Source organism: Saimiri boliviensis, chromosome 14 (genome assembly GCF_048565385.1).
Source record: "Saimiri boliviensis isolate mSaiBol1 chromosome 14, mSaiBol1.pri, whole genome shotgun sequence".
Taxonomy (NCBI): Eukaryota; Metazoa; Chordata; class Mammalia; order Primates; family Cebidae; genus Saimiri; species Saimiri boliviensis.
Window position 1 is genome coordinate 79739587 of NC_133462.1, and position 23713 is coordinate 79763299.

Consider the following 23713-nt stretch of genomic DNA (forward strand, 5'->3'; position numbering starts at 1 on the left):
AACAGACAAATTTATCCCTTACGCATTTGGGGTTGTCCTTACTGCTATGTCTGATCTCCACTGGCTGGAACCAGACTTCACAATCTAAACTAAAACCTGATTGGCTAATAACTTAAAACTTTTCTAAACAGGTAAAAGCAATGGAGAGCTGGGACATGTCTGTGAGCACGTCCAGCACAGATATCTTGGTTAAAGTACAAGGACATAGAATGTACTATGTACCTGTAAGCACAGCATGTCTAACAGCTACATAGGGCAGGGCTTAACAAAGAGTTATTAGCACACTTACTCCTTAACAAGAAAAGAAACTTTAAAAAGGAACTTTTCTGCTTCCCACAAGGGTGTTTTACTTTTTCTTTTTGAGATGGAGTCTCGCTCATTGCCCAGGCTGGAGTACAGTGGCTTCCTCTCGGCTCACTGCAGCTTCTGCCTTCCAGGTTCAAGAGATTCTCCTGCCTCAGGCACTCCCCCACCATGCCCAGCTAATAGTATTTTTAGTAGAGTTGGGGTTTCACTGTGTTGGCCAGGCTGGTCTTGAACTCCTGACCTGAGGTGACTCATCTGCCTCGGCCTCCCAAAGTACTTGGGATTACGGGCATGAACCACTGTGCCCAGCCGTCTGACTCTTAACATATCCAAAGTGTTCAACGTTTCTTCCAAGTCTGCCTCTCCTCCTTCTGTCACAAATGTCACCCATTTGCTTGAGTCTGAAAGCAGGATGCCACCCTCACACCTCCATCCTTGCACCCCAGCAGAACGCCCTGACGGTAGTTCTCCTAGAAGAATCTGCCCCCTTCCCGCCTTCACTTCTGTTACATCTAGAGTTAACCTCAGCGCATCTCACCTGGACACCTGTGCAGGTCCCCTGCCTCTCTTCCCCTCTCCCACCCTCCTCGGCAGCCCACTCCATCCTCCACACTGCAGGCTGAGGGGCCACAAACATCGCAGCCAGGTGGGCTCACTCAGCCCACCGCAGGAGTGGAAAACAGGACACTTCTCTCTGCAGGAGCCAGGCTGCTTGGCATATCCCTCAAAACGCGAGCCCTGCTGTGAGCCCCGGACTGGCTGAGGTCCTCGGGGATGTCTCCCTGCACCTATGTGAAGCTTCAGAGTGTTCGTCATTGGGGTTTTGCCCCATGGCATCCCAGAGCCACCCAGGCACTATGTTCACATCCTGCTGCCCTGCGAGAGGAACAAGAAGAAGAGAAACAAAGGGAGTTTGCCGCAGGCCCGAGTGGGGAGGAGAGAGAAGGAACAGCGCAAAAAAGAGAGCCGGGAAGGCCGCAGATGGTCAGGATCACTCCATGCAGAAGTCACTTCTGCAGACTGCTCTGCTAAGGAGAGGAAAGCAGAGCTAACATGGCGCATGCTCCCCGCTTGGCTCAAAGCTGCTTGCATCTCTAGGCTGGCGGCCATCGGGCAGAGCTTATTAAAAGAAGTGCACGTGGTTCTCTGCCCAAGCTCAGAGCCCTTTCCCTCTGAGCCGCTCAGAGCATTTCCCAGTGTGGGTGAGGAAGTGTGCAAGGCCCAGCCGGCCTCAGACTGCGTGGCTGCAGGTTCTGTAACTATTGTTCATCCAGAGAAGTGAAGGTTTGGAAAATGGAGAGACCCAAGAATGCTATCTGTTTTCTTGAGGCATCGGTTCAATGTTTACTCAGCAAGCATGCATCATGCTTCTGCCTTGCACTGGGCTGAGCTGGGAGCAGGATTAGGCGCTAAAACAAAGTCGTGGAGAAGTCTGGGGCCATGAGCTCTGCAGGAAGATGGGCCCAGGGCTCTGTGGGCAGACTTTGGGGGTCAGGAAGAGTGACCCGGCCGTAACTCCTGAGGACGCACTCCCTCCCGCAGATATACTCAGAGTCTCCCAGCGCTAAGGCGCAGGAGGAATTCCAGCTGTGGTTCTGAAGGATTGTTAAACCTTTTGGTGTGTTTCCTGCTCTGAGGCATGCTTGCTTTACTCACAATGACGATGCAATTCTCCGATTACCTAGCAACTGTAATAAGGCTCTAAAGAAAAAGGCAGGTTCTTCCAATGCATAGATAAGTCCCAGGTGGAAGGACTGAGGTGTGTGGATCAGGTGAAAGTGGTGTGTGGATCAGGTGGAAGAGGTGTTTGTATCAGGAGGAGAATGAGAACGTAAATCCCTGAAGCTGGGGGTGGGTCCGAACCGAGCAAACCCTTTACGACTCCGGACAGTGCTGAAATTTACTTCAAGGTCCTTTCTCAGTTGCTGGGGCATTTGAGGGGGATGTTCTCAGAGATCTGGGCTTGTGATCGTTTGCCCGCTAAGGCGTCACCAGAAATGGATGGCCCTCACATTGCCACACCTGTCTCCCTAGGTTGCCCTCCTTAATCACTTGGAAACAGAGCTGTCTGCCAGGGCAGCGGGCAATGGGACGCTGGCAGGCAGCTCCATCCTCTCTAGCCAAGGATCATTTGGACAGGCCAGAACTGCGCTCTGGTCCCAGCCAAAGGACCCCAGTTCCAAAGCCCTGCATTGTGTGAACAAAGAACACAAGAGAAGCCTTGCAAGTTGAGGCAAGTCAGGCTCAGAAGGAGACCATGAAAGTCAGCATCTGTGGGAAGCGCAGGGGGTGCAGAGAGGATAGGGGAAAGGGAGGAATCAGCAGCTCCTGACCTCCTGCCTGAGCCCGACTTTGCAAGTGGCTTTGTTGGCATAAACCCCCCATGCCTCTAGGAGGCAGCACCGATTGTCCTGATTCACAGCTCGGAAGCAGGGGCAGACAGCAAGGATAACGTGCCCAGGATCACCCCAGGCAAAACTGGGAATATGTCTTAGTTCATACAAGCTGCTATAACAAAACAGCACAGACAGGGTGGCTTCTAAACAACAGAAATTTGTTGCTTACAGTTCTGGAAGCTGGAAGTCCAAGGTGAAGGCACTGACAGAGTCCATGTTTGGTGAAGGTCTACTTCCTGGTTCCTGTATCCTCACGTGGTGGAAGGGAGAAGGGGGCTCTCTGAGACCTAATCTTTCATAATGGCACCAATCCCATTGATGAGTGCTTCACCCTCCTGATCTAATCACCCCACAAAGGCCCCACTTTTAATACTGTTACTTTGCAGGTATGAGTTCAACAAACAAATTTGTGAGGGAATACAAGCAATCAGGCCATAGCAGAGAAAAACCTAAATATCCCCAGCTCTAATGTCTGCACCTCCCCTGGAAAACCACATGCAGGATCTAGCCAGGTGCAGTGGCTCACGCCTGTAATCCCAGCACTCTGGGAGGCTGAGGTGGGTGGATCACCTGAGGTTGGAAGTTCGAGACCAGCCTGACCAACATGGAGAAACTTCATCTCTACTAAAAATACAAAATTAACTGGGCGTGGTGGTGAATGCCTGCAATCCCAGCTAGTTGGATGCTGAGGCAGGAGAATCACTTGAACCTGGGAGGCAGAGGTTGCGGTGAGCCAAGATCGTGCCACTGCACTCCAGCCTGGGCAACAAGAGAGAAACTCCGTCTCAAAAAAAAAAAAAAAAAAAAAAAATTGCAGGATCTACTAGACAGGACATGTGTCGGAGTGAGTGCACATTCCTGGAACTGTGAGCTTATATAAAAATTCACATCACTGCCTTTTAACTGCACATTAACTCAAGACTCCTTTCTCCAAACCCCAGCTTTGACTAGTTAGCGAATCACACAGAAATCATTATAAAGTGCTTAGAACATTAGGGCTTTCACATGGTAACTAACACTTTAACTTATTTTTATTGACACATAATATTTGTACGTATTGATAGGGTGCCCGTGCTATTTTGCTACATGCATAGAATGTGTAATATCAAGTTGGGGTATTTAGGCTATCTATCCCCTCAAGTATTTATCCTTTCTTCCTTCCCTTTCTTTCTTTTCTTTCTTTCTCTTTCTTTTTCTTTCTTCCTTTCTCTCTCTCTCTCTCTTTCTCTTTTTTTTTTTTTTTTTTTTTTTTTTTGAGAGTTTCTCTCTGTCCCAGGCTGAGTGCAGTGGCACGATCTCAGATCACTGTCACCTCTACCTCCCAGGTTCAAGTGAGTCTCCTACCTCAGCCTCCTGAGTAGCTGGGATTACAGGCACCTGCCACCACACCCAGCTAATCTTTTGTATTTTTCGTAGAGACAGGGTTTCACCATGTTGGCCAGGCTGGAATGACAGGCGTGGAATGACAGGTGTGAGTCACCATGCCCGGCGTGTATTTATCATTTCTACGGGCAAACATATTTATCAAACCACCTCCATCCTCTAAGATTCATTTTTTCTGATATAAGATCCTATTTGTAGGGCTGTAACAGCAAGGAGCTTTATTAATATGATGTCTAGAGCACTAGGGAGGCTCATGCGTGCTAGAGGAGGAGCAGATGTCCTCTGTGAGTTCTCCTCTATCAGGGGTCAGCTTGGACGAAATTTGGCCCCACCTGCTTTTGTAAATAAAGTTTTGTTGGAACACTGCCACACCCATTCATCTGTGTCACATGTATGGCTGCTTTGTCACTACAACAGCAAAGTCGAGTAGTTGCAGCACAGACTGTACGGCCCACAAAGCTGAAAATGTTCAGTATTTGGGCCTTTACAGAGAAAGTTTGCTGACCCCAGCTCGAAATCACGATGGGTCTCTCTGCGCAGGTGCTGGGCAAGCTGTGCTCACGTGGTACATCCCGTTTTCATTCACCTGGCTCCCTTCTGACTGCAAAACTGCCATTCTCTGATGTAGGAGATGTGACTCAAGGCCACCCCGTGCACTTCTCCATAAAGCCACCGCCTGGACCAACTGGGTTTCTTCCTCTTCTTCCTGCCGAAGCAAGCCTCTCTCTCCCACTGGGCCCCATGAGTCCACTCGTGAGTCCACTCCTGAGTCCACTAAGCAGAGGTGCCGCCTGAGTGGAATCTGCCAGGCCCCAGAACGGCCTCTGGGTCTGCAGGAGTGCAGAGTGGGCAGAGGGCCCTCTCTGCTGTTTTCCATCAGGGTGTGTCCCATCTCAGTCTAACAGGGAGGTGCCCAGAAAACAGGTGGAGGTGAGGGCCACTCAGTCCAGGGGTTCTCTGAGCTGTTCCTTCTTGACTGGCACACAGCTCGCTCCTTCACTTCCTTTCCATCCACTGCCGGGCCCAGGCTGGCCTTCCACGGAGCAGCCATGCCTTACTTCTACCGAGCTCCAGGGCCCCAGGCACACCCAGTTCCCAAGGACGCCCGGACCACCCACTCCTCAGGCCAGAGCTTTGAGCAACTGAGACAGGAGTGCCTGCAGAGAGGCACCCTGTTCGAGGACGCAGACTTCCCCGCCGGCAATTCCTCCCTGTTCTACAGCGAGAGGCCGCAGGTCCCCTTTGTGTGGAAACGACCAGGGGTGAGTGGGGCAAGTGGGAAAGGAGCACAGGTGACGCCGAGGTCAGCAGCCAGCCCGTGGGGAGGGTGGCAAGCTCCTGGGAGGAGGAGGTGGAAACGGGCGCAGGGAGGGGCCGGCTACGCTCAGTGTGCCTGAGGTGCATCGTCCCAGTCTACTGTGGAAAGTTGTACAGTTTGGAGGCAGGAAATGATGTCCCTTTCCTGGGATGCTCTGCAGGGGGGACCTGGGACATCCGGCTGCACCCCCTTCCCTGCCCCACACTCTCTGACCTGGAGTTGGAGCGGATCTTGTCAGCAGGTGATGGGCATGAATCAAAACCTTGTCCCGCAAGGACAGGCGGTCCCTCCCTACCCCCAGTGTGTGTGGTAACTCTGAGATCACGTGTGAACAGTGCTCCGTGGCTTCAGGCCTAGAACTGAGGGTGCTCAGTGTGGATGGATGTTTGGCTCAGCAAGTTCTCAGCAACTGTGAGACAGATGGAATACGAAAGCAGGAACGTTCTCCCCAGAACCATGCATCCCCCTTTCCCAGCGATGGGGGTGAACAGTGCCCCACCCCTGACAGTCTGGGGGTGTCATCCCAGGAGGCACCAGCTGTTCACTGGGTCCCAAGAGGCGCCAGCTTGTACCTGGGATGCCATGTCAATATTTGCAGTGCTGGGTTAGTCAGGGCTCTACCTCTGACCCGGCGCCAGCTGGGCTGGCTTCCATTCCCTTCAGGTGGGTATGGGCCTGGGAGTGGCTCCTGTTGGGTCAGGTTGCTTTTGGGCAAGGAGAGGTGGTACAAGGGATGCTGGTCCTGCAAGTGAGAGCCTGAGCGCCCATCTCATCCTGCTGCTCACTTGTCTCATGCCTATAGTCATATCACAACCTCCCTGAGCCTCAGTCTCCTCACCTGTAAAGTGGGAACAATGATAACTAACGCAGTCCAATGGCTAGCACACAGGAGGTTTCCAGTACATTACAGCTATTGTCACATTATTACTATTACTGCTATTGTTATCATCATTGTGAAGATGATTAGCTCTGAGTCTCATCTTACATATGAATAGCAAAGGACTGGCCATAACCACCTCCTATCTCCCAATGTTAAAATAATGTTGATGATTTTAAATAGATGCTTTTTTTGTTTGTAATGCGCATACACAAAACTTCTGGGATCTTCAGAGGCAGGACCAAAGTGAACCTGAGTTGCTCTTTCTGAAGTGGTAAGGGTTTTATTGCTATTTCCTGTGGTAGGCAGTGCGGGGTGTATGTGTGTGCATGCACTTGTGTGCGCATATATGTGCCTGTGTGTGCCTGTGCACATGTGCATGGATATGCATATGCATGCGTGTGTGGGTGTAGGTGACCACATGCATCGGCACACAGGTGGCTTGATCTTCACCTGCCGGGTAATCGATCCCTCAAGGTGCCATGTTTGTGGGGAAATCACAGTGAGCACTTAGTGGCCCTATCAGAGTTGGAGTGAAAGCTCCCAGGCACCTTCCTCCCCACAACCTGAAGCCACGCTATGATCGGTTTTGGTTCTCTGCATATGGCCAGTAGCAGTGTGAGGTCGGGGCACTGGCAGAGCACCTGGGGTTGCACTTGACGGACAGGATTCGTAGATAATGCTCTGCTAAGTGAGAAATAGGACATTTCCAGAATAAAAAAGCGGAAGTTACAAGACATGAAGCAGTGACCTCTGAGAGGCTCCGCCCACACCCCTTAGGTCTCCCTGTGCTTATTTCCAGCCTCAGCACACAAACAAATGGGCACGTGGGCAGCTGCCCCAGGCTGTGGGTGCATTTTTAACTGTGGGCAGAGATTTTCCTGCAGTTGAAGTCAGGAGCCCTGGGGAACAGAATTCCAGAGAAGTTTATCTCCTGGGTCCCCTGCGATCAGAGCCCATGGCCAGAAGCAGCAGCTCTTTCTGTTCGATCCAGGGTGTTGTACAAATGTTAATGTTCTCCACAGGCACTTGATATGCAAAGGCTGGAAGTACTTTTTCTCTTCCTGAAAATGGAGATGATAATGCAACTTACGCAGGCCTGGTGAGGGTCAGCTGCATTACCATGGGTAGAGCACTTAGCAAAGAGCCTGGCGTGTAAATAATCAGTGCCGGTCCTTGTTCTTTCTACTGCTGTAACTGTAACCCAACACCATCGTCTTCTGATTCTAGGAGGGCCCCAATATTTTTTTATTATTCTTTAAGTTCTGGGGTACATGTGCAGATCATGCTGGATTGTTACACTGGTATACACTTGCCATGGTGGTTTGCTGCATCCATCCCTCCGTTATCTATATTAGGTATTTCTCCTAAAGTTATCCCTCCCCAATCCCCCCACCCTCTGCTATCCCTTCCCCAGCCTCCCATCCCCCGACAGGCCTCGGTGTGTGATGTTCCCCTCCCTGTGTCCTTGTGTTCTCATTGTTCAACACCCACTTATGAGTGAGAACATGCGGTGTTTGGTTTTCTGTTCTTGTGTCAGTTTGCTGAGAATGATGGTTTGATGGTTTCCAGATTTATCCATGTCCTTGCAAAGGACATGAACTCATCCTTTTTTATGGCTGCATAGTATTCCATGGTGTATATGTGCCACATTTTCTCTATCCAGTCTACCATTCATGGGCATTTGGGTTGGGATTACGGATTATCATTTTTGCGGTCTGTATTGATATCACCTAAAGTGTAATCTACGCTCTACAAGTCACCTACTTTTTGTCAAATTTAGAATTCTCCAAGACAAAAGCTAGACACACAAACCAGCATGGAGGGCATCTTTGTCTCCCCTTCAGAAGTCTTCTCTCCTGGGACCAGGGCCACCAAGGCCTGCCCAACAACTCTAGAGTCCCAGATCTCAGCAGCAAGGGGCTGTCTTCCTTACTATTAGCTCCTCTGGCATTGCCCCAAATGCTGGGTAAGGCCTTAATCCATCAGAGCCCTTGATACACGCGAGCCCCTGCAAAGATGTACCCCCGACCTGCCACCCAGCCCATGCCCCTGTACCAGCGCTCTGTCCCTTCCTCATCCCCCTGTCTCCATCCAGGCTGGACCCTTTATTGATTTTCACCCAGGTCTACTGTGTTACTGTCATTCCCATGGACTCATTTGCAAAATCTGTTCTGGCCTTTCCTTTGTTTGCAACTGAGATTGTCCCTTTGGTCTGGTTCTCACTCCTACACCCCTATCTGTTTCTTATTTAGGGGAGCTAGGGGCTTTGCATCATGTCTTACAGACTTCTGTAAAATGGGGATGAGCATGGAGATTCTCTGTGCAGCATGGAGGTGCAGGGGCTTGGAGGGCAGTGGGCCCGAGGGAAATCCCAAGTGTTGCCAGGTTCCCTGCAGACCTCTGTGGCTGGGGCATTGTTTGCAGTGGGGCTCAGCATTCTGCAGTGCATGTCTCAGCCGCCCGTGGGACCATGGGGCAGGGCAGCCCTCCTCCCCAGCACCACCTTCTTGTCAAACACAGCTGTATTTGGGGAGGGTGGGCAGGGCACACAGCCAAGGGGACATCGGAGGGCAGAAGACAGCCAGACTTGCCCTCAAGGGAACCCAGGGCAAGGAGTACACTGAGGTGGGTGACTCAGGGAACTGGCTGGGAGGGGCTGAGAGGCAGAGAGGGTGATAGACTTAACCTGAAGAGAAGGTGAGATCACCCCCAGGTCTCATGCAAGGGGCTGTGTACCTGAGTGTAAGTGGGTGCACAGAAAGAGGAGGAGGGGGTGTCAGGTAGGGTCTCCCAGCCTGATGGGGAGCAGCCACCATGTGGTCCAGCCCTCCCTGTCTGTTTTGGGCCAGGTAACTCCTCCCCCACTTCTCAGTGTGAACTCAGGACACCTCCCCGAAGGTGCTCACACCTCTCTAGCCCATGTGAACAACCTCCCGGCAGACTGTGTGCGGCATGGCATGTGACCACACCCTCTCCTGCATGGTGGGCTTGCCGTTCCCTGTGCTGTTCCCCTGACCCCCAGGAGGGGTTGTCAGTTGTTCTGGGACAGCCCCAAAGGCCCCGTGGCCTCCATAGTGCTGGGCACACGACAGCTGACGTACAGCTATGAATGGCATCGCCAGACCTTGCTAGAAATGTGGCTCTTCTTCACTAAAAGGTCATGCGAAAGAAAGAAAGAGAGAGAGAGAGAGAGAGAGAAAGAAAGAAAAGGAAGAAAGAGAGAGGGAGGGAGGGAAGGAGAAGGGGAGAAAGAGGAAGAGAGAGAGGGAGGGAGAAAGGGGAGGAAGGGAATGAAAGGGAGGGAGGAAGGAAGAAAGGAAGGAAGGAAAAGAAAGAAGGAAAGAGAAAGAAAGCGGCCTTCCCCTCTGTGAGTTATTCCCTGTGCTTAGCAGAGGAAAGTCTGCGTCTTCGGCTGAGCCCTGATGATGTACAAGGTAAATAGCAGGCCCTGAAAGCAAACATTCCGGGGTGCGCGGCCCTTGGTGCTCCAGGAAAGACACCTGCTGGTAGGGCGGCGTGGTGGGCGAGTCTGCGTGCCTCCCTCGGAGATTCAGGCATCTCCAGGCAGCAGTCTGGAGGTTTGTCAAGACCCCTGCAATTGAGATGCCTCTGATCGTCCTGCCACAGGATTGTAGCTTCAGGTAAACCCCATCCTCATGGCCTCCCAAACAACATTTCACAGGAGCAAATGCACATCCAGGATCAACAGGCACGTGCAGGACACACACATGGACAATGCTCCCAAGTGTACATGCAACCAGCACACATGTGGGGCATGCACAGGCACACACGTGTACCACACCTGGCACACACGCCAAGGCAAGTCACAGGCACCTTGCACAGGTGGGCATGTGGCCCGTCAGCATACACGCTAGTCCCAGGCACCTAACCCGGGCCCACAGCCCAGCAGCCCATTCCACACATGTGTCCGCAGAACCCCCTGTGACTGGCACGTGTGCACACCAATTCCAGAAATACTGGCCCACAGTGGGGCCAGCCACTCACCCAGGCACCTCCGAGTTTATACCAGATGGCTAATTTTTATTTACTTGGTGGGAGTTTCTGAGTTTTCTCCTTTTGTGTTTTTATCCTTGTTGGGTGTGATTTGATTTAAAACAAAAACGAAATTCTGAACAATACAACCAATTGCAAGACAGTAGCTGAAAGGCGGTGGCAGCTGCGGGCACAGTTGGTATGGCTGGCAGGGCCAGGCCTGAGGAAGGCTGGGGGAGGGGAGGGACAGGGAGAATGGGAAGGAGGCGGGCATTTGGGAACAGCCCGCCATAGAAGCCAGCACAGCCTGCTGGGCAGGGATCTGTGGCTTTTGGAGGCCATTTTATGCCCACTTGAGGAGTGAGTAGCATTGGCAGTGGGGGCATTGCTTGTCAGGACGATTCCCCTGGCAGGGGCTGGGCAATCAAGACAGGGAGGGCTTGGGGGACTCCTGGGGTTCCCTTTGGGGCAGGCACATTGTGCAACAAGTCTAGAATGTCTAAGCTGGTGATAGATGAGAACACAACCGTGAGAAGTTAAATGGCCCACGCTGAGCCCCACTGCTGAGAGGGGCAGGCTATTGCTGGGACTCTATCAAGGCCCACTAACACGGTTCTGGTTCGCACTGTCCCTCTGGGCTCAGCTGGGAGCCACCTGCAAACTCCTAGGCTAGCGAGGTGGAGGAGGAAGAACAGCAGTGAGCCTCCTACAGAGGGGAGGGGCCCGCACAGGCAAGCCAGGGCCCAGCACTGAGCAGCCACCCCACCTGCCTTTCCTGCCACCGTGGAGATCAGGCTCACTTAATGAAAAGGCTCCAAGGCTACCTGGAGCTGGGGGTGGGAACGCAAAGATGTGTGAGACCTGGCGGACGAGGGGCTGGCATTTGGGAGGTCCTTACCTCTGCCGGGCCTGGGGTTTTGGTGCATCTAAAAACAAACACCCAGTGTTCTTCCGAAATTCTCCTGGCCAAGCTTTCTTGAATATTTTAGACACTAATGCTGCACATAGCTCTCCCTGGGCAGGTGCCCTTGGTATCTGTCACTCCTCCAGGCTGGCACGCCCTGGGGGATGCAGAGGGAGCATCAGCACTCGAAGCTTCTGCTCTCGGTCCTGAGAATCCCCTTGACTTCAAAGAAATCTCTGTCCTGCCTTTGATTCTTTGGGACACAAGATGAGAGAGGCAGGATCCCGAGAAGCCTGGGGAAGGCAATTCAAAGCAGGGATCTCCTGGGGAAGGTGGCGAAGCTTGAGCTCGCCCAACGGCGTCCACCCAGACATTGCTGGAACCTTCCACCTCCAGGCCAGGCCCCTCCTCAGTCCTGGTGCCTGGAAAAGCGGGAAGAGGTGGGAAAAATCCTTTACTCCTCTGCAGGCCCCGGCCCAGTGTCCCGCTGTCACGGGATCGGCTGTCTCTTCTCCCAGGACTTGCCCCAGCTTCCTCCCTCCCTCCCTTTGCTTCCCCCAGAGACGCCTTCCCTGCTGAGTGCTGCAGCTGGCCCTGCCCATCCCACCACCTTCCCTCTCCATCCTTGCTCTTCTCTCTCCTGATACATGGTTTGTCTTTTCCTCAGATGCAATTTGCAAAAATTCTCCTGAATAAAACAACCACTTCCGGGAGGTGGTGGCAGCTGCAGGCCCAGTGGGTGCAGTGGGTGAGGCCAGGTCCGAGGCAGGCTGGGAGAGAGGCGGGGCAAAAGGATGGGACGGGGTGGGGCTTCTGCGAGCACCGCCCACCGCGTCCAGGGCAGCTCCACGAGGACAGGGAGTTTCCCTCTCTCTTTGCTGCTGTCCAGTGCTAGGAATGGAGCCCGGCAACTTGAAAGGGGGAAGAATATATGAATTTCATAAGATTGCTTTCTACACTTTTTTGTTTTGTAACGATCTCTCCATATTGCATATGTGTATATTGATATGTATTAATGATTACACTAATATACATAGTGTATGTGCTTATGTGTAATAATGTAGAATGATATATATACACACATATATGTATATTGCACTTCGGTGAACCGTATGAGAGATGTGTGCATCTCTCTATATTGTATAGATACAAAAAAGTTTACCTAAGTGCATATCTTAAAAAAAGACACAGCAGGCAGTGTGGCATGTGTTTTTAACTTCAATAACTTGGGATGTCAAGGTGGAAGGATCGTTTGAGGCCAGGACTTTGAAACCAGCCTGGGCAACATAGCAAGACCCCTATCGCTACAAAAAAAAATTAAAAATTAGCTGGGCGTGGTGATTCACATCTGTACTTCCAGTTACCTGGGAGGCTGAAGGGGGAGTATGGCTTGAGCATGGAAGGTCAAGGCTGCAGTGAGCTATGATCATGTCACTGCACTCCAGCCTGGGCGCAGAGCAAGACCCTTTCTCTAAACCTATATATATTTGGTATTCACTGGTGGGGAAGGGTTAAATAAAGAAAGAAACGGAGAAGCTGGGTAGGTGGGGAGCGGGTTTAGTCCAAGGCCCCAGCCTGTGGTGCATGTAATACTCACCTTGTTGAAGCCCACAGAGGTCACAGAGCTCACAGCTGGGGTAGCCCTGGACTCCTAGCCCAGTGCCTGAGTGAGCGCAGGAATCCTCAGTGTGTGCCTGGATGTCCCACTTTATGGCCAGGTTCGGCCTGAGTCTCTCTGGCCAGAGGTTGGTGCCGAGTGCTGCTCAGGAGGCAGGACCTCTCCCTGGGGGAGATTTACCAAAGATGAGCCCAGGCTTGTCCAGAGCAAAGAGAGGTAGCAGCCTTTTACAACCACCTGGCCCTCCTCGGGGAAAAGAATCAAGCACCGGAAAGCCTTCTGCCCCCAAGAGAGCAGAGAGACTCTGAGCCCGCCCTATCATGGTGGCTTGCAGCATGGCCGGCCTCAGCCTAATAACACTCTCATTCCTTCAGGAAATCGTGAAAAACCCGGAATTCATTATCGGAGGGGCCACCAGGACTGACATCTGCCAGGGGGAGCTGGGTGAGTGTGAAGGGATGGAGCATGGCGAGAGGGAAGCCGGGTCGCTGGGACAGGAGAGCAGCTGCAGCATGGGGTCCCTGAGGACCCAAGAGGCACAGGGCCAGGGGAGCAACACTGCTTTGGCCTCTGCTTCCTTGCTCCCTTTGGCTTGCCTCAAGCCTCGTGGAACCCCACAGAGGTCACGGAGCTCTGCATCCCGTTCCTCTAGAATCAGACATTCCTGTGATGTGGGGCTCCCAGCCCCAGAGTCTACAGAGGAGAGTGACACCCAGCAGCATGGCCAGGCTGTCCGGCAGCACCACAGTAGTGAACACCTGCACACGTGCCGGGCAGGCTGGTCAGCACACATTGCCTCGTTTCATTTTCCCAACCCACCCTCCTAACATCACAGATGAGGAAACAGAAGCTGAGGAAGGCTGAGTAACTTGTCCAAGGTCACAGAGGTGGCAGATAGGCAATCAGGGTTTGAACCCAGGCAGTCCAGCAGCAGAGCCATTTCTGCAACCATTATACACACTTCCTCTTGAGGCGCATACCCTGGGGAGCCACTCCCAGCAATCCACTCTCCCTCCTGCAATTGACCTGAATGTGCCTCAAGGCACTCAAATTGGGTCCTGCGTTTTCAGATTTAATCCAACTGGGCTGGTTTTACCTTTATTCTATCTATGAAAAAGAGAGAGAGACTTTCTTAAAATAAAAAAATGCCAGTGAAATTAGCCAAGAGAGCTAACGACTACAAGCTTATGAGACCCTGACTTTTATTGCTGAGGTTGTCACTGTGGTCTCTTGGTTAAGAAAGGCCGTGCTGGAACCTCCATGCTGAGCAACTAAGCTACCCTAAACACAAGAGCCAAAGACACCAACCTAGACTGATGATAGTTAATTAGCAGATAGACAATTGAGACAGAAATAGAGAGGGAGAGAGAGAGAGAGAGAGAAGCAGATGGATAGATAGAAACATAGATAATAAGTAATAGAATACAGGTAGAAAATGGATGCATCATTAGATAACTAGATTGATAGGTTGACTGACTGAATGATAGATCATACAAAATAAATAGATAACAATAGATAGATAATAGATAAATAACGATAGCAAGACCGCATCTGTATCACAAAAAGAAAAGAAAGAACTAGAACAGCATCAAGGCATGCTGTCATCTGCCAGGGGAGAGGGGCGAGTGTGAGGGGATGGAGCATGGCGAGAGGGAGGCTGGGTTGCGGGATCAGAAGAGCAGCCGCAGCAGGGGTCCCTGAGAACCTGAGAGGCACAGGGTACTCCCCTGCAGCGAGCCGAGGTCCTGCCACTGCGCTCCAGCCTGCTTCCCCCACTAGTGCGCTCTGCTCTGTACCACCCAGACAGCCGAGCAACATACTGATCCACAGAGGGCACCTCTCCAGGCACAGCTGGGTGGCCAGCCCCATCCATCTGCCCAGGCCCAACAGAGAGAAAAGCAATCTTGTTTTATTGCTGAGTTTTTTCCCTTTCTTTTAAATTGTATAAATAACATTGGCTTCTCAATCTCCCCCTCCAAAAGTTCACGGCATTTCTGGCTGAATACCCGTGAGGTGTTGAGTTCTCAGGCCAGGAAGCAATCATTTTCCTCAACTGGGCAAAGTTAAAGCTTGGAGGAGAGCTGAGGAAGGTCAGCCCACAGCTGAGTTCACTCTATTAGACTCCCGCTGGCCTGGCCGCCTGGAGCTGAAAGCAGACACTGAGTCTCTCCTTATCTTTGTGTCTTCTGTGTGGCACAAGGTCTGCCACCCTAGAGACACTTGGTAAAGTCTGTGAACAAATGGTCCTGCCGGCTCCAGCCATGTCACTTCCTAGTGGCATCTCCCAAAGCTGACCCGAGGCTCCCGAAGACCAGCAGATGCATTAGACACCAATCCTTCCGTGCCCCAGCTAAGGCTGGGGGTGGCTTGTACTCTGCTGACGCCTCCCACAAAGCCAGAACCAGGACGATTCGAAAGTAGTTTTCCAAATGTTCGTCCCTGGCGAGTCTCTCTTGCCTGTGTAAAATAGCCAGAAAGGGGCCATATTACAATGTCCCAAGCCCAGTGGTTCACAGTACTTTCCAGAAATGTGAACTCGGAAACTGCCAGCTGAGTGTGATGGGCCCTTAGGTTCCAATGATGTTGATGTTGTCTACTGAAATGAATCTGGGTAAAACCGAGGGGTCCTGTCGGATCAATGGATCCTTTCAGATATCTGCTCACACAGGCAGCATCTGAGATGCTGTGGACACACCAGACATGAGTCCACACTCAGCGTGGGCAGAGAAATGCATCAAGGATGTTTGACTTCACTTTTAGTTTTCTTCCAGAAGACACAGCTGGGAAGTTCAGTAGGTACAGCAGAGGTACCACTATCTGTAATTAAGCTGAGTCTGACTTGGGGCTGCAGGGGATGGAGCATGGCGAGCATGCTCTCCCCTAGACCTGCCACTGCCTATTTCTAACCACCCTCCCAAGTACTGCAGAACCGTGGTCTGCAGCTACAAAATGTCTGCTCGCCAAGCCCACGCTAACACTGATGTGTGCAGCCTCGGGCCTCTGGAAAGGAAGTTGCTGGAATTCACAGAGCCGATGCATCACACAGCCGTGTGTCTGAAACTCAAATAAGCATATCCTGTAACTGCCAAGAAGGCAACAGCTGTTTATGATAGACTGGGCAGAAGAGCAGTCAAGGGAAGCAGAAGGGGAGGGACTTGTCAGGGTCCCGTCTGTTTTAAAACAGGTAGAAAAGACGTGGCCACATCTGGAACTCCCCGCATCCCCTTCTGGCACAGAGTTTTCCTATTTGCTGTGAAATGGCAATGAAAACTGTGATTTATAGCTTTCATTTTGCAGGAGACTGCTGGCTATTAGCCGCCATCGCCTCCCTTACGCTTAACCAAAAAGCGTTGACCAGAGTCATCCCCCAGGACCAAAGCTTTGGCCCTGGTTATGCCGGGATATTCCATTTCCAGGTAAGAGGCAGCCCTGGGCCAGTGGGTTTACCTTTCTGGGGCTCAGCATAATGCCAGGAGCATTTTCACACTGCCTGGTAACCCTGGAAAAAATGGCATCGGATCTGTGTGACATATGGTCCTAAACCACACCAAAGCCACACTTTCTCACGGAATAACAGCGAAACACCTCCAAAGAATGTTAATGGCATTGCATGGCGAATCCTTACGGAATGCAGATATAAGACTATAAGTGATGTTTTGGCCGATCTGGAGGTCTACATGTTAAGGGTTTTATTTTTTGGAATTTCTGGTGCTTTAAGCACAAGTTGACTAAACTGATTATACCTCCAGGAAACTGGTTGATTTCTCATAAACAGAGAGGGACTCCTTGTAGAAGAAATGTAAATTTGGAGATCTTGAGGGAGTTTTTTAAAAAATATTTTTTTATTTTTTAAAAAATAAAAACTGAGAAAAACACTAAAAAAAATAAAAACTAAAAAATATATTTTATTTTTTTAAAAATACAAACTGAGAAAAACACGGACAGCCACTGCTGGATTCCCGTGTGGCCCGCAAACCCTCAGTCGGGGTGCTCATCAGGCCCCCAGGAGACGGTTTCCTGCCCCTTCACCTCCGCTTTCTATCCCTCCACTCTCTCATCCACCCCCATCCTTACAGAGGGTTCAACCAGACACTGAAGCTTGCCCCTTGTACTTACTCAGGCGGGTGACCTCAGGCAGTTTTCTTGGTGACACTAAGCCTGTCTACACTCATCTGAACAAAGGAGAGACTGACGCTTCTCTGCAGGCTTCCTGTAGAGCTGCATCACATCGCACGGGCAGGAGCCGGCACAGAGCCAGGCCCTGAGCCCACCCTCCTTTCCCCTCTACCCCCGGCAGTGTCACCTTCTCCTGACTCACAGGCCACCACTCGGGGCCAGCCTGTTCCTTCCGTCCCTGAGGCCTGCAATCTGATAAGCAGAGGTACTCTCAAGTCCGGTCACCAATCGCACAGACGTGTTTCAAATGCACAGAGCGCAAGCAGGCCATGTGTAGTCAGGAAGCTCGCGTTCCCAGGGGTCAGGCCTCCTGTACCAGCTGGGGACAGAGTCACTTTGGGGTCTAGGGAAACTCTACTGCTGCTCTCCCCTAGACCTGCCACTGCCTAGCTATCTCCTCTCCCTCCTGTGACTTCTGCTGAGACCACAGCCTGGGCTTGATGGTGTCCCCAGGAGCCGGCCTTTCCCCGGTCCTCTTGAACACACCAGGGTGGCAGTGTTGGGGGTGTTTAAGCTCAGAAAATCCAGCAGAACTACTGCCTCTACACCGGAACCACCACCATCTGATCTTGGGCTTGCCAAGGAAATAGTGTTGTTGTCCCTGGAATGTCACAGCTGGGAGGAGCCTTGGCAATTCCCTGACCCAGTCCCCTCATTTGACCCCTGAGGACTCTGAGCCCCAGGGAGTGGAAGTGGCTGATCCAAGGTCACAAAACAGTAAGTAGCCAAGCCAGCTGTAGAACTCAGGGGTTCTGGTTCCAGCATCCTTTAGTGCCCCCAGAGATCAGGTGGGGTGGGACTGACCTGTTGGTGCCTGTCAGTCCCACAGTAACAATACTCTGCCTGCTCCCCTCCTTGGCCTCCTGGGGAGCAGGGCATTGGGAATAAATCTACCTCCTTCACACCTCTCTTCCACCCCTCAGCCACAGTACAGGTGTGTGGATGCCAGGAAGTTAGCAGAGCCTTCTGGCCTGGCAAATACATCTTTCCTGACTCACAGGCCCCCTGAGCCAGCCCCTCTGCAAGGAAGACCAGCCCTGATGCTCCTCCCCACCCCTCCCTTGCTCAGGAAGCCCAAGGCCCAGGCCTGGACTTTAAACACCTATTTCAACTGTGCCTCAGTCCAATTGAAGCTGCGAATAGCCCCAAGAGTGGGAAGCCCCAGAGGGGAAGTCCAGCTGGAGCAGGTGACAGGAATCTTCCTTAACACACAAACACACACACACCCACACACACACACACACCCCCTCAGCCACACTATGGCTGAGTCTTCTGATAGGGATTGAATCACTGAAGCAGCAAGATGCTCAGGATGACACAGCAAAACTGTAAATAAATGGCTCCCAAAACCACTGTGCCTACCCTCTTCTTTCAACCTCTTTCTTCTTACTCTTCAAGGTTACCTTAGGATCGCTCTCAGGCCAATTGAACCAGAAAGAATGGGGAGAAGGTGGGACCCTAGAGCAGACACAGAGAATCTACACAAGGTCCTTGACTCATTCCAACCTCCCTCCTGTTCCCAGCAGACCACACACAAGCTCATGAACATGATTACATATGGCATACATATGCTCAAACACACACCTGTGTAGTGCATGCACACAGTTGCACATGTGTGAGCAAACACATGCTTGCACAGTGCAATGTATAAATGAACCACAATGCACATACCTGTCATGCCTGTATGCATGCACGTGTATATGCATGTGTGCACACATACGCATTCACACCCACACTCCCCTCATGTCTCCTCACCTGGCACGCAGGGATGCCGAGTCCATCTGCCTCCTGTGTGAATGGCCAACAAATCAGTCTTAGGGGCTTCACCTGCGGGCGAGGAGGGAGCAACGTTAAGGAAGATTGGAGCTAGACCCTGAAACTGGGTGGGAGAGAATACCAGAGACCAGGCTACAAAACAGCAAAACCAAACCCCACGTTACCATTCCCCCTCTTCCACAAAAACAGCTTTCTTGTGAAAACGAAAACTAATTCAGAGCACCTGAGAGTGTCTGCCTGTGGCTCCTGTCCTACCTCCTCCCTCACCCCCGGCTTTGATGGTTTGACCCTGAGTCTTTGAGCTGATGTCAGTGGTTGGTGCTGGGTAGAATACTCAGCTTGTAACTTAGTGGACAAAGCCCAACCCATGTGTGATTTTCAAAACTACCTGTGGGTAGCTTGGTCAGAGGGGAAGAAAGCAAGAGGATGAACACTTACAGACAAGGCCTGGAGCTCCCGTGCAGCTGACTCCCGTCATTTCCGTCTTTATCCTGGGCAACAGTTCTGGCAGCACAGCGAGTGGCTGGACGTGGTGATCGATGACCGTCTGCCCACCTTCAGGGACCGCTTGGTTTTCCTCCACTCTGCCGACCACAATGAGTTCTGGAGCGCCTTGCTGGAAAAAGCCTACGCCAAGTGAGTGATAGCTTTCCCAGCTGGGCAGCATCCCGACAGGAGTCCCTTCACAGGCCTTTGTAGAGAGCATCTAAGGGCTGGGGAGGAAACCGGGGCTCTTGGTTCACATGTGAGGCTCGCCATGACCCAACCTCCTCAAGACTCAAGCAGGGTTGGAGGTGGTTTTCCTGTTGTGGCCTGAATGTGCCCATCTTTGGGAATAGTGGCTACATTCATGACCCTTTGTCTCCTGGGTCATGAATCTGGCCCTTGGAAGAGCTGGGAAGGCAAGCGGAGGGGAATTCTGGCTGTGCCAACAGCACTTGGTATATCGTGATAAAATGTATATGACATAATGTTACCATTTTTTTTTTTTTTTTTGAGATGGAGTTTCACTCTTGTTACCCAGGCTGGAGCGCAATGGCGCGATCTCGGCTTACCGCAACCTCCGCCTCCTGGGTTCAAGCAATTCTCCTGCCTCAGCCTCCTGAGTAGCTGGGATTACAGGCGCACGCCACCATGCCCAGCTAATTTTTTGTATTTTTAGTAGAGACGGGGTTTTACCATGTTGACCAGGATGGTCTCGATCTGTTGACCTCGTGATCCACCCGCCTTGGCCTCCCAAAGTGCTGGGATTACAGGCGTGAGAAGTGTGCAGTTCAGTGGCATTAAGTACATTCACAGTGTTGTGTGGCCACCACCTCCATGTATCTCCAGAGCTTTTAATCTTGCAAAACTGAAATTCTGTCTCTATTAACCAACAACTTCCTATTCCTCCCTTCCCACGGCCCCTGACAACACCACTCTACTTTCTGTTTTTATGATTTGACTAGTCTAGGAACCTCATATAAGTGGAACCAAGACATTCATTTTTTTAAATTATTTAAGTTCTTTTGTTACAGAGGTATACACGTGCCATGGTGGTTTGCTGCATCCATCACCCATTATCTACATTAGGTATTTCTCCTAGCTACCCCTCCCCTAGCCCCCCACTTCCCAGGCCCTGATGTGTGATGTTGCCCTTGTGTCCATGTGTTCTCATCATTCAGCGCCTACTTATGAGTGAGAACATGCAGTGTTTGGTTTTCTGTTCTTGGGTCAGTTTGCTGTGAATAACGGTTTCCAGCTTCATCCATGTCCCTGCAAAGGACATGAACTCATAATTTTTTATGGCTGCATAGTATTTCATGGTGTACATGTGCCACATTTTCTTTATCCAGTCTATCATTGATGGGCATTTGGGTTGGTTCCAAGTCTTTGCTCTTGTGCCACAATAAACATAGGTATGCATGTGTCCTTATAATAGAATGATTTATACTCCTTTGGGTATATACCTAGTAATGGGATTGCTGGGTCAAATGGTATTTCTAGTTCTAGATCCTTGAAGAATCGCCACACTGTCTTCCACAATGGTTCAACTAATTTACACTCCCACCAACAATGTAAAAGCGTTTTTATTTCTCCACATCCTCTCCAGCATCTGTTGTCTCCAGATTTTTTAATGATCACCATTCTAACTGGCCTGAGATGGTATCTCAATGTGGTTTTGATTTCCGTTTCTCTAATGACCAGTGATGATGAGCTTTTTTTCATATGTTTATTGGCCATATAAATGTCGTCTTTTGAGATGTGTCTGTTCATAGCCTTCACCCACTTTTTGATGGGGTTGTCTGTTTTTTTTCTTGTAAATCTGTTTTAGATCTTTGTAGATTCTGGATATTACCCCTTTGTCAGATGAGTAGACTGCAAAAAAATTTTCCCATTCTGTTGGTTGCCGATTAACTCTAACGATTGTTCTTTCACTGTGCAGAAGCTCTGGAGTTTAATTAGGTCCCATTTGTCTATTTTGGCTTTTGTTGTCATTGCTTTTGGCTTTTAGTCATGAAGTCCTTGCCCATGCCTATATCCTGAATGGTTTTGCCTAGGTTTTCTTCTAGGGTGTTTATGGTGTTAGGTCTTATGTTTAAATCTTTAATCCATCTGGAGTTAATTTTTGTATAAGGCATAAGAAGGGGGTCCAGTTTCAGTTTTCTGCATATGGCTAGCCAGTTTTCCCAACACCATTTATTAAACAGGACATTTTTTCCCCATTGCTTGTTTTTGTCAGGTTTATCAAAGATCAGATGGTTGTAAGGGTATGGCATTACTTCTGAGGCCTCTGTTCCATTGGTCTATAACTTTGTTATGGTACCAGTACCATGCTGTTTTGATTACTGTAGCCTTGTAGTATAGTTTGAAGACAGGTAGTGTGATGCCTCAAGCTTTGTTTGTTTGTTTTTGTTTTTGTTTATTCGCTTAGGATTGTCTTGGCTATGCAGGCTCTTTTTTGGTTCCATATGAAATTTAAGATGGTTTTTTCCAGTTCTGTGAAGAAGTCAATGGTAGCATGACGGGGATAGCATTGAATCTGTAAATTACTTTGGAGAGTATGGCCATTTTCACAATATTGATTCTTCCTAACCATGAGCAGGGAATGTTCTTCCATCTGTTTGTGTCGTCTCTTATTTCCTTGAGCAGTGGTTTGTAGTTCTCCTTGACAAGGTCCTTCACATTCCTTGCTAGTTGTATTTCTAGGTATTTTATTCTCTTTGTAGCAATTGTGAATGGGAGTTCACTTATGATTTTGCTCTCTGTTTTCTGTTATTGGTGTATAGGAATGCTTGTGATTTTTGCACATTGATTTGGTATCCTGAAACTTTGCTGAAGTTGCTTATCAGCTTAAGGAGGTTTTGGGCTGAGACAATGGGGTCTTCTAAATATGTAATCATGTAATCTGCAAATAGAGACAATTTGGCTTCCTCTTTTCCAATTAAATATGCTTTATTTCTTTTTCTTGCCTGATTGCTCTGGCTAGAACTTCCAATACTATGTTGAATAAGAGTGGTGAGAGAGGGCATCCTTGTATTGTGCCGGTTTTCAAAGGGAATGCTTCCAGTTTTTGCCCATTCAGTATGATATTGGCTGTGGGTTTTTTATAAATAGCTCTTATTATTTTGAGATATGTTCCATTAGTACCTAGTTCATTGAGAGTTTTTCGCATAAAGGGCTGTTGAATTTTGTCGAAGGCCTTCTCTGCATCTATTGAGATAATCGTGTTTTTTAAGACATTTATTTTTAATCACCAACCAAATGCCCTCAGTTTCCTCAGGCTCTCAATTTCCAGCCCACTAGCTTGTTAGTGTAAGGCCGCAGCAGCCTGAATTTGATCTACAGATGATAGCACAGCTCCTGGGAGCCACTTTTAGGTTCAGCCTGGGTCTTCAAGTCATGAGAATCCTGTCCTCAGAGACAGAAAGCAGGATGGTCTTGCTTATTCCTCCAAGTGAGGCATAAAAGTGGCAAAACAGAGTGAAGGTGTACTGTAGTTAAGTTCATCTTGAAATGAGCAGGACAGAATTAAAGCCATCACAGAAGAATCAACCACGCCCACTCTTGTCCTCTCTCCCACCCAAACACCATCAGTGCCACCAGACAGGCTTAAAGGGGGCAAAGGGGCACTCTTTCCAAGTCCAAGCCCAGCTCTGCCCCTTGGTGAGTGCCCCACACATCAGGCTGCAAGCAAGGCAAGAGAAACCATTCATCATCTAGTTTCTAAACATGAAAAAAGGTTTATTGGGTTCATTTATAAAGGCCAAAAATGGTTGAGAGAACACCTCACCAAAAAAAAAAAAAAAAAAAAAAAAAAAAAAAGGTGTGTAGATGGTTTTATGGTTCGTTTTATGTTTCAACTTGATTGGGCCAAGGAATGCCCAGATAGCTGGTGGAACATTATTTCTGCATGTGTCTGTGAGGTTGTTTCTGACGAAAATAGTTTTTAAATCAGTAGATTGAGTAAAGAAGATTGCTGCCACCAATGTGGATGAGCGTTATTCCATTTGTTAAAGGTCCAAATAAAAGAAAAAGACAAAAAAATGGTGAATTAAATCACCACACTTGAGCTGGGACATCCATATTCCCCTGCTCTTGGATATTGGAGCTCCTAGATCTCAATCCTTTGGACTCCAACTTGGACTTACATCATCAACCCCCTGATTCTCCTGCCGCAGCCTCCTGAACCCCCTATTTTTTTCATGTGGGCTGCACATAATGATTCCTTCCAAAGAGTACAGTATGGAAAGCGGGGAGAAGGAGTAACTTTCCAGTAGAGAAACCTGACTAACACTACCTTAGCCAGGTGATCAAGGCCAGCATCAACCACAGTAAGGCATGTGGATAGCAGGTACCCTCGATATGATGAGAAGAGAGGAGTGCTTTACCTCTGGGGTCTTCCTCCCACTAATCAATAGCCCTACTCTTTTTTTATTGTTATTAACTTTTTTTAGAGACAGGGTCTTGCTGTGTCACCGAG

General features: G+C 50.0%; 1 protein-coding gene across 2 annotated transcripts in view; it reads left to right on the forward strand.

Moving 5' to 3' along the window:
• Positions 1–5028: 5028 nt before the first annotated feature.
• The window catches only part of CAPN9 (calpain 9), a 58343-nt gene continuing 39658 nt past the window's right edge, over positions 5029–23713 (forward strand). Inside the window, exons 1-4 of one of the 2 annotated variants that reach the window (XM_003940768.4) lie at positions 5029–5347; positions 13173–13242; positions 16096–16214; positions 19253–19386. In XM_003940768.4, coding sequence (XP_003940817.1) covers positions 5135–5347; positions 13173–13242; positions 16096–16214; positions 19253–19386 — 536 coding nt within the window. In that variant the 5' untranslated portion in view covers positions 5029–5134. The remainder of the gene's footprint in view (positions 5348–13172; positions 13243–16095; positions 16215–19252; positions 19387–23713) is intronic. The other variant, XM_074385314.1, reaches the window with a different exon arrangement.